The sequence below is a fragment of the Galeopterus variegatus genome, unplaced genomic scaffold (genome assembly GCF_000696425.1).
Source record: "Galeopterus variegatus unplaced genomic scaffold, G_variegatus-3.0.2 Scaffold106, whole genome shotgun sequence".
Taxonomy (NCBI): Eukaryota; Metazoa; Chordata; class Mammalia; order Dermoptera; family Cynocephalidae; genus Galeopterus; species Galeopterus variegatus.
In genome coordinates this window covers 324,808-335,958 of record NW_007726217.1, presented here as the reverse complement: position 1 = coordinate 335,958, position 11,151 = coordinate 324,808, and the positions used below count along the sequence as shown (strand labels likewise).

General features: G+C 37.7%; 1 protein-coding gene across 1 annotated transcript in view; it reads right to left on the bottom strand.

The window, feature by feature from the left end:
* The window catches only part of LOC103600928 (zinc finger MYM-type protein 1-like), a 13,568-nt gene extending 5,568 nt beyond the window's left edge, over positions 1-8,000 (bottom strand). Inside the window, exons 1-5 of the mRNA XM_008585282.1 lie at positions 7,837-8,000; positions 5,839-5,911; positions 5,153-5,402; positions 1,518-1,689; positions 1,216-1,428 (exon numbers count right to left, since the gene is read on the bottom strand). Coding sequence (XP_008583504.1) covers positions 1,216-1,428; positions 1,518-1,689; positions 5,153-5,402; positions 5,839-5,911; positions 7,837-7,932 — 804 coding nt within the window. The 5' untranslated portion in view covers positions 7,933-8,000. The remainder of the gene's footprint in view (positions 1-1,215; positions 1,429-1,517; positions 1,690-5,152; positions 5,403-5,838; positions 5,912-7,836) is intronic.
* Positions 8,001-11,151: the final 3,151 nt, after the last annotated feature.

Below are 11,151 nucleotides of genomic sequence, written 5' to 3'. Positions count from 1 at the left end.
CTTTAAAAAAAAAAAAAAAAAAAGATGTGGCCAAAATAATTACAATTAATTATACCAATCAACATTTTAAAATAAAGACACCCTATTTTTAGGTTCATATATATGAACAGTTATTTTTTTTATTTTTGGCAGCTGGCTGTTATGCGGATCTGAAACCTTGACTTTCACGTTATAATACTGTGCTCTAACCAACTGAGCTAACCGGCCAGCTATTTGAACAATCTTAATAAGAATATGAGTTTACTCCATTATTACTGTCATACAATATCTTACATATAGGGCAAAGTGTTACGTTGTGCTTGTTAATTGGTTTACCCAAATCGGCCATGCCCCACCACATGGGCTGAATAACTGGGTACTCAATATAGGATTCACGAAAACAGGACAAGGCCTATTTATTGAATGTGAGGGATAAAGAAAAAGATGGAATGGCATTTCTTGCCTTTGGAAGGATTCTGTGCCTTCTATTCTCCAATTTCTGGTTCCAAGGCAGAATATTCTCATGGTGGAGGTATTCTATCATAGCAAATATATGGCTCACACATGACCTATTTGAATTGTAGCTTGTTGGGACTCCTATCTTCAACCGCTTGTTTTTAGGGAACAATTTATAGGGATAGAGTTGGGTCTCAGAGCATATGAACAAGAAAGATATGCAATAGTCACAGTTCATGAACAGGGCTAGACCACTAATTGTGTTCAACTCATAGTCCACCAAAGCAGAGCCAGCTTCTCTGCTCTTAAAAGCACCTACTCAAGGCACTCCTGTCAGAAACAGGTGGCTATTTCTCACTGTATTATTTCCCTCTATGACTAAGAAAAAGCATGTGACATTCTTGATTTGTCTTGACATTGCTTAGGCGTAAGAGTTAAACACATGGAATTAAAAATAAAAACACTTTTGTGTTTGGGTCTTACTGACCTGTAGGCTATTGTTATTTTTGCTCTTTATTCGTAGTTTATAAACAGACTTCCATGTGCTTGCCTTTTCTTCAAGATAAGACCATTAATATGAGATGTTTTAGGAAAATCTCCATATAGTATTTACCATGAATTCTTATGCGAGAAGGAACTGTCAAAAGTCTTCTACTTCATCTTCATTAACTTATCAGCTGAAATTATTCCCAATAGCACTAAAAACTATATCCCCACATTTTCCTAGTGAAACCATTCACAGACAAACAAATGGAAGGAACAATAAATCTTTATTCATACCTGCTTATATGCTATAATATTCTTTGAACTATTAAAGTAATAAGACAGTCCTTCCATTAGATGTATGTGAAACAGACTAGAGCTGGTGTAACAGTAAGCTCCACAGTTGTCACAACAGTTCATGATGAGGTTGTTAGCGGAATGAAACTTGGAAAAGCAGGCATTACTGCAAAGACTATGTTTCACATTCTGGTATTTTACTTCAAACTGAATCTAGGATTAAAAAAAGAATCAGTAAAAACTCTGACATTTAAGCAGAATCCTCATAATCCCTCTAAGTTTTGGAAAAAATTACAACTTACAACAGTAGTCTTCTGACACATGCTGCACTTGGTCAAAATGCTATTAGTACATATGTTAACAAATCGTTTTCTTTTTTCTTCATACGATAAAAGACAAGATTGGCTGCAAAAATTTTTGCTGGAGGTATCTTCCAGCCGGACACGGATCACATCCTTTAGATTTAAAATGTCTCTAAAAATAAATAACAAGGACACCATTAAACACTTTTACAATTACAATTTCTTTCTCTTCATAAACTAAATGATACCCTCAAATGAACCCCTCCCCTATTTCATTTACCTGAACACCTGTGAAATAGTAGTACGAACATCAGTCTTGAAATAAGAAAACCTGAATTTGATATCCAGTTCTATTACATATTAAGCAAACTTGGATGTCATTTATACTCCCTAAATGTTAACTTCCTCATCTATAAAGTAGGGATTATAAAACATATTTGATAGTATAGTTTTTAGGACTATCTATTAGTTGGTGCTGGTGAAAATGATGAGAAACCACATATTCAAACCTACGCAACTTTGGAATCTACAGGACAGAAGATCTCAAAGTATGGTCTGCAAACCCCTAGAGGCTCCCCAAGATACTTTCAGGAGGTCTACATGATCAAAACTATTTTCATAATAATACTAAAATGCTTAGAGCACAGTGTTATAACACCAAGGTCAAGGGTATGGATCCCCTTACCAGCCAGCTGCCAACAAAACAAAACAAAATAAACAAACAAATGCTATTTGCCTTTTTTTTTTTTTTTACTGTATTGACATTTGAGCTGATGGTGCAAAGGCAATGGTGGGACTCCGCAATTCCACTCCTAGGTATACCCCCAAAAGAACTGAAAACAGGTACTTGAACAAGCACATGTACATGCATGTTCATAACAGCCCTATTCACAATAGCCAAAACATGGAAACGGCCCAAATGTTCATTGATAAATGAATGGATAAACAAATTGTGGTATACACATACAGCAGAATATTATTCACCTATAAAAAGCATGAAGTACTAACATATGCTACAATATGGATGAATCTCAAAAACATTTATGTTAAGGACAAGAAGCCAGACACAAAAAGTCACATATAGTATGATTCTATTTATATGTAATATTTAGAATAGATAAATCCATAGGTATAACTCATTGGTGGTTGACAGGGGCTGAGAAGAGTGAAGAGTGGGGAGAAACTGCTTAATGAGTAAGGTGATTTATTTTGGAGTGATGGAAATGTTTTGGAATAAGAGGTGGTAGTTGCACAACATTGTGAATGTACTAAATGCCAATGAAATGGTTAATTTTTTGTTATATGGATTTCACTTCAATAAATTGGGAAAAGAAAAAAAGTAATGGTGGGTAAAACTGTCAGAGCCTTAGCACAAATCAAGGCAGTGGCACCAAACTGTACTAGTACTCATGTTATTCACTGCCATGTGTTTGCTGTAAACAAAACCAAACATGTCAGTTTCAATTAAAAATGTCCTTAATGAAACAGAAAAACTTTTAAATTATTTAAACTTGATCCTTGAGTACATCTTTTTAACATTCTGTGTGACAAAATGGGACACAAGCATAAAGCACTTCCTCTGCACACCAAAAGATGGTTGTCTCAAGGAAAAGCTCATATAGGAACGTTAAGAGTTACAACCTGAATCAGCCACTTCTTTCATGAAACACATTTTTACTTGAAAATACAACTATAAGACAAACTATTTTGTTTTTACAGAGGCTCGCTAGTAGGGAATCAGAACCCTTGACCTTGGCGTTATTGGTACCACACTCAAACCAAGTGAGCTAACTGCCCAGCCAAGACAATCTATTACCCAGAAGGTATCTGGCAGATATTTTCTTGAAAATGAATAGTAAGACTGTCACTTCAAGGAAAACGGGGATCTAAACCGTTGACCTTGTTGTTATCAGCACCATGCTCTAATGGAGTGAGTCACTAGCCAGCCCTCCATTTTATAATTTTTGAGGAACTACAGGAGCCTTTAGATTGCTCAGCCCAAGGCCTCTTTCTTAAGGACAGACTGGTTCCCTGTGTTTTCCTTTTTCCTTGACTGAGGCCTACTTTCCACTTTTCTGGTAGCTGTCACCTCTGATCCTAAAATCCTTTGGAACTCTTTCCCTTCCTGCCACCTTAGCTTGGCTGCAGAGTGCAAGTGTCCTGTCTCCTGGACTTCCTTTCCTTCATCACTCCCAAGAAAAACAGATACTCTTAAAAAGGGATTTACTAATAATTATTATGGAGGTTAGAGGATAACTAATACAAATACTGAGAAGTTAATGTTCTTATAGGAATAGTTCCAGGTGTATGGTTTTATTCTGAGTTTAGCACATGAAAGACCTTAGTAATTCTACCATTATTTTTTATTTCTGAGGCTGGGGCTTAACCATCTCCCCTCATCCCCATCTTTGACTCAGACTTTATTGAAAGCTCTGATCCCAAGGCAGAATATTAAACAAATAAGGTCTGACTGTGAAGTGCAATAAACAGGTCGTAATAACTTCGTATAGCATACATTATACGAAGTTATACGAATACCTGGCTACCTAGAATCCTTAGAATATCAATCTTTGAGGATAATAGTTTTTAAGATGATCTACTCCTGAAATTAATGCTATTTCAACACTTCAACATTTTCAAATTTTTAGTGTATTAGGAACTTTCCATCTTTTAAAACAAGACAGTACTGAAAATAACAGGTTCATTTTATCATCACATTAGTCATTTTACTGATTTAAAATACACCTCTAGGTCCCCACATCATGGGCACAAGGGGTGACAATCAGTTTTTATCTCATGAATATTCATAACCAAAAAAAAATGGTGGTCAGGGCATGGTTCTAAGGGCTTTAAAAGAAGAGAGTCTGCCTTTTGCTCTGCTTCCACCATCATTTTTTTTTTTTTTTTTAAAAGATGACTGGTAAGGGGATCCCAACCCTTGACTTGGTGTTGTCAGCACCACACTCTCCCCAGTGAGCCAACTGGCCATCCCTATATAGGGATCTGAACCCATGGCCTTGGTGTTGTCAGCACCACACTCTCCCAAGTGAGCCACGGGCCGGCCTTGCTTCCACCATCTTGCAATGTAAAACACCTGGGTCACTGTCACCACCACCAGATGGACTTTGGACTTCCCAGCCTCAGAAACTGTAAGCAATAAATGTCATTTTTCTTTGTAAGTTATTTAAAAAAAAAAAACCTTTAGGACCAATGCGCCCCCCCCCTCCCCCCGCCGCAGTGCTACATTTTGGAAGATCCAAAATCACTGCTACATGATCAATTTTTCAGTAAGTTGCTCCCTATACAGTTAAATGATAGAACAGAAGGGCTACAAATGATCCCACTTATAGAGAATTTCAAATGAAAAGAATAGAAAAATAAGTTTTGGAAGTCATATTACTTAAAGTTGAATAGATACAGAACTCCTCACATTTTAATTTCTGCAAACCTCTCAATTAACAAAAAAACGATTTCTGAAGAATCTGTTACAGGAACTGAAAGCAGAAAGCAGCTTCTTTTCACTAAAACAAGATGATATGTCTCCAGAAAAAATGAAAATGTAGAAAATTACAACCAAGACTCTGATCAAGATCTATTTAGGGAAGTAAAAGGGGGCATAATTTAGAATTATATACTTTGAGCAATTTGAACAAGTTCTCTTGGTAGGAGCTGGTGAATTGGCAGATGAAATATACTCAGTGATGCATGGTATGGAGCAGAAGAACTGAGTAGACCCTTTCCTCTGATAAGCAGTTTGCCCCTTATGGAGAATTTTTTTACAACCAGAACAGGAAAGCTGATTAGCTGTGGTTGAAACTGAAGGAAGTATTTTATTCAAGCAAGGTGATGCCAGAGAAAGCTGAAGGCCTCCAGTCAACTGTGAAGCTATAAAAACAAGAGGAAAAAAAATTAGTATTTACATAAAATTAATTATACATTCTTTCATTTTCTATTAGAGGTTACTTCTCCTGGACTTGAAACCCACACAAACAGTGCAATATTCAAAGGCATTTTTTTTTCCTTTTTGTCTTTTTTTTTTACTGACCGGTAACAGGATCGCAACCCTCGGTAAGGCGCCCATACCGGGGACCGGCAACGGGATTGCAACCCTTGGTGTTGTGCCCGCACCGCGCTCAGCCAGTGAGCGGGAAACGGTCTCCACATGGGATCCGAACCCTCGGCGGGAGCGCTGCTGCGCTCCCAAGCGGCGCACTCTCCAGTGCGCCACCGGGCCAGCCCTCAAAGGCATTTTTAAAAAGAAGAATAAGATGGCTATCATACTGGTCAGAATAAATATGATTAATTTAAATAATTCTATTACCACTGTCTGAAAACGTAGTGTTTATTTTCAGATCATTCTCCTGAGTTTTGGGCTGTTGGACTTGACAATACTCCTAAAAAAGAGTTGAAAATGGTGAATACAATACATTCAAGACAACAGTCATTCATTAGAAAATGATAAATTATGCTCAAGTCTGTTCAATGAACTGTATAACTGAATTGAACCAAGGTACCTAGGTAAGCATTCTCCTTTTGGTGTCCTTGGCTGATTACATGAGTCACTTAATATATTATTTTCTGAAATCCAGATGTAACTTTATAATATTTATTAATATAGTTGCTCAGTAGCCACTACATATAGAAAGTAGACATCCTCAATGACACCTATTTTCCCTACTTGTTCTAATCATTAGGCCCAGAAATTATTAGATTGGGCTGAATGATTCTTATAAAGGAAGATTTTTTTTAGAGCAGCAGGCAATTTCATGGCCACCATATCTGTGGAATATATTATAAAGCATATGTACTTCACAGGGCCTGGTTTTCCAAAGCCTTGCAGTTTCAAATATTGACTTTGCAAAGGACAGGAACTTTTCCTCAGGCTATAAAGTCTCTGGTGTAAGATAAAGATTTGTGGCACAGCAAGGTTACTGGCTCAAGGACAGACTAGTTACTGATTGTTATGTAAAGATACAGAGAAATTGCTGTAAGAAAGGAATGTTTGCTAGATCAAACTTTTGTTGCTAGATCACTTAATTGTCTAATGGAATGTCATCTGACTTGTTTCACTGAAAGTTACCAGCCTACATTGTTTTTTTTTTTTTTTTTTTAAAAAAAAAGATGACCGGTAAGGGGATCTTAACCCTTGCCTTGGTGTTGTCAGCACCACGCTCAGCAGTTAGCTAACCGGCCATCCCTATATGGGATCTGAACCCGTGGCCTTGGTATTATCAGCACCGCACTCTCCCGAGTGAGCCACGGGCCAGCCCCTACATTGTTAAACTATAACCCAACCTATGTTCTCTTCTTGTAACTTCCTGGTCTGGAAAATAAATGCAGGAAGAGAACCCCAGTTTGGAGTTAATTTCCCAAGGAAGGGATGCCTCTTGCTTGAGGGTTCTGGGGAAGTTAACCACTTCGAGGCTTCTCACTGCTCAGAAGAGATGGGTTTTGAGTAATCCTTTGTGCCTCTGTCACCCAGGGGAAGTGGGGTGACAAATCTGTGGGGGGCAAAGCAACACATATCCAAATTTGATGTTTGAATGTCCATGGGTTGAAGAAGCAAGGTACGTCCTAGATGAATAACATTCCCCAGTATCACTAACTTGATGGGAATCACCCGTATTTAATACTGACCTACTTTAGACTATTTCTACACAGAATACTAGAAATAAATTTAAATACAATTCTCTGATTTACTTTTGTCTCATGAAAAATTTCAGCTGATTCATATATAAACATTCTAAGATCTGGACCTACTTATAGTACTCACAACTTGAGTCAGTTTATCCTTTATAGGCTCTTCAGTATGTGATATTTCTGTTTTTAAAAATTTAAACATGAAACTAACTTGGATAAAAAAAATTATAAAGAAAAATGTTTTAGGAACTTAAAATGTATTAATTCCACTACTTAATAGAGGCAGTAGCATAAAAACATACAATTTGTTATTTATATTTTTACTTACATGGTTTCAAGTTAAGAGAAACAAAAATGTGTTAACCTTAGCTAGGTCCTTAACACCCTATACAATCCTTTTATATAGTCAAAATCCCAACTGCAAACAGCCTATTCTCTCAAGTCATTTTCTTTCTTTCTTTTTTTTTAACTTTACTCATTTGTATTTTTTACTCAAATCACTTTCTTGCATATATGGTACTTGCTACAACATTTAATACCATATACCTTGTATTATTTGATCAAATGCTTTGGGAAAGATAAGGAGTTAAGTTTTTCAAACAGTAAACTAGCAACTTCATAACTAAGATTTATAATTAAATGCTGCTCTAGAAAAAAGCAAATAAGGTAAAATATTTACTTGACCATTGTCAGGTTCTGTCTTAATTTCATCTAGCCGTCCCAGCTGTGGTGTTACTGCCTTGTCACATTCATCACCTAAAGGTGGTTCTTTCATTTTGGCATCTGATGCAAAGGAATCCTGCAGTTCCAAACTAATGGGGTTCTTTGTGGAGAACAGTTTCCAGATTCCTAAAATAAAATATATTGATAAAGATTAGTCCTTTTAAATATGGGTTTCTAGACAACTCGGCATCAAGGATCCTTCACAGTACGAATACTGGCTTCCTTCCCTTTATCCATTATTTCTCAATATAGTTTTGCTTTACACTTCTCTGGCAGCTACCACCTCTGTGCTTTCTTCTGGAACTAGTCTCCATTTCTGTTCCCTCTGGATGCAACAGAAAACCACCAAACCTACAGGTCTTAGAAAATGGCTGGCCTGTTGATAGGTCAGTTGGCTAGACCATGGTGCTGATAACACCAAGGTCCATGGTTTGATCCCTGTACCAGCGAGCCACCAACAAAAACAAAAAATAGTCTTAGAAAATGTAAAGCCTTCTAGAATTTGAAGTTAATCCAATTACCTTTGCTCAGTACCCCCTGTCCCGCCCTCCAGTTATCCACTCTCATCAGCTTCTTCAACTCCTCTTCCCCTACATCTTGGTTCCTCTCACATAAACACTTAAATACATTCGCAGGTGGGCCCTAGTGCTGGTAACACCAAGGCCAAGGGTTCGGATCCCACTGCTGGTCAGCTTCCCCCCACCCCTCCTGCCAAATACATTCAAGGATCCAATTTCTAAAGCTATTACCTTCTCTCTGATCACTCCTCATCCTTGAAATTTTCTATTTCCTTGAAGTCAATGACTTTTAAACTTCCTATTTCTCCTCTTACCTCTTTGCCAGTGTTTTCCAATAACACTTATTTTACCTGCTTCTAAAATATGTGTGTTCCTCCAAAACACAATTCCCCAGTACTCTTCTTACTTAATTGATGGGCACAACCTTAGATTCAACTATCCCCTATAGACTGATTTTCCCCTACATTCCTGAGCTCCAGTCCATATACCTAACTGCCTATTAAATATCTCCATTTTTTTTTCCTTTTTATCGTTTTTACTGACCGGCAACGGGATTGCAACCCTCGGTGTTGCGCCCGCACCGTGCTCAGCCAGTGAGCGGGAACCGGTCTCCACATGGGATCCGAACCCTCGGCGGGAGCGCCACCGCGCTCCCAAGCGGTGCACTCTCCAGTGCGCCACCAGGCCGGCCCTAAATATCTCCATTTGGATGCTCCACAGGTCCTTCAAACTCAAGAGATTTAAAACTGTGAACGCTGAAAGAGCCAATTCGTTGAGACAATCCTAAGTGGCTTAACTGGGTCTAAATACTGAACAGAGCCGAGTAACCATTTGCTGACTAGAGGTTACACACGTACCCTGTCTGGGGCTTTCACAGCCTGCCTATGCAACTGGAAACTGCTGTGTGGCCTTCACCAACTGAATTTAATTAATGAACTGCAACCTGCCAAGTGTTAACTGGCCAGAATTCTGCAAGCCAGAATCTCTCATTTGCATAGAAGGACCAGAATGGGAACCTGCGTGGGAAATTTTGCCATATAAGTCTTTCCCTCTTTCTGGCAGCATTTTCACTTTGTAGCAAAGACTGCATCTCCCTAATTTGTGAACTGTTTACCAAATAGTTTCCCTTATCTCCAAGTTCTTTTCCAGTAAAATTTAACAAAACTATATTCTTATATTACACCCACAAAACTATTTCACATATTTCCCTTTTTAGTAAGTGGCACTATCGTATATACCCAATTTCCTAAGCCAGAAATCTAGGAGTAGTCCTCAATTCCTCTTCTTCCCAAATCTAATTACCAAATTGGATCTAATCTATCTTCTAAATATGTCTTGAATCTATTTTTCCACTATACATCATGCCTGCTTCTCCCTATCCCCAAATCAATGGATTCCTTTTTGGTAAACAGCTAGCTAAGATCCAAAAACACAGCATAAAAGATTGTTGTGAATTCACTTAAAAAAGAATTCCATTTTATAATTTTTTTTTGGTGGCTGGCCTGTGAGGGGATCTAAACCGTTGACCTTGTTGTTATCAGCACCATGCTCTAATGGAGTGAGTCACTAGCCAGCCCTCCATTTTATAATTTTTGAGGAACTACAGGAGCCTTTAGATTGCTCAGCCCAAGGCCTCTTTCTTAAGGACAGACTGGTTCCCTGTGTTTTCCTTTTTCCTTGACTGAGGCCTACTTTCCACTTTTCTGGTAGCTGTCACCTCTGATCCTAAAATCCTTTGGAACTCTTTCCCTTCCTGCCACCTTAGCTTGGCTGCAGAGTGCAAGTGTCCTGTCTCCTGGACTTCCTTTCCTTCATCACTCCCAAGAAAAACAGATACTCTTAAAAAGGGATTTACTAATAATTATTATGGAGGTTAGAGGATAACTAATACAAATACTGAGAAGTTAATGTTCTTATAGGAATAGTTCCAGGTGTATGGTTTTATTCTGAGTTTAGCACATGAAAGACCTTAGTAATTCTACCATTATTTTTTATTTCTGAGGCTGGGGCTTAACCATCTCCCCTCATCCCCATCTTTGACTCAGACTTTATTGAAAGCTCTGATCCCAAGGCAGAATATTAAACAAATAAGGTCTGACTGTGAAGTGCAATAAACAGGTCATGTGGTCTCTGTCTAGCCCATTTGAACATTACACACAACCAGCAAAGCAAAACTCACTGGAAATTAGCTACTATATTGTCATTAAGTAGATTCCCTTCGGTGGAAAGTAAATATGCTATGCAAGTCTAAACATCAATTAAAAACAAAGCATCTATGTGCTTTGGCATCTTGGAACTCCTTTAAACATGTCATCACACAAATAGGAAAATAATGGGAAGCACCCTGAAAAGTTTACTAATTTACAATATTTCTGAGGCAGTGGAAAATGGTATGTAACATTTGTCTAGCTATGAGGAAAACAAAGAGCCAAAAAAAAAAAAAAAAAAAAAAAAGTTCTTCAAGAAGTTCGTGAAAAAAAAGAATTAAAAGATAATACGAATCTTTCCGTGAACTTTTTGAAGTACCCTTGTATATGAATGACAAATCCATTACTTCCTTTTCCAACAAGATGCACGTTATAGTAAAATAAACCCTAGAGACTTTCTTTTAAAATAGTCCTATCCATCTTTCCAAACTAGGGCTAAAACACAGTATGTCAGAATATTAATAGTCAAAGGATAAATGTGGCACATGTTCCTGCTGGTCAATACTATATAGTAGTAAGTACTTGAAAACATTTTAATTTAAACCA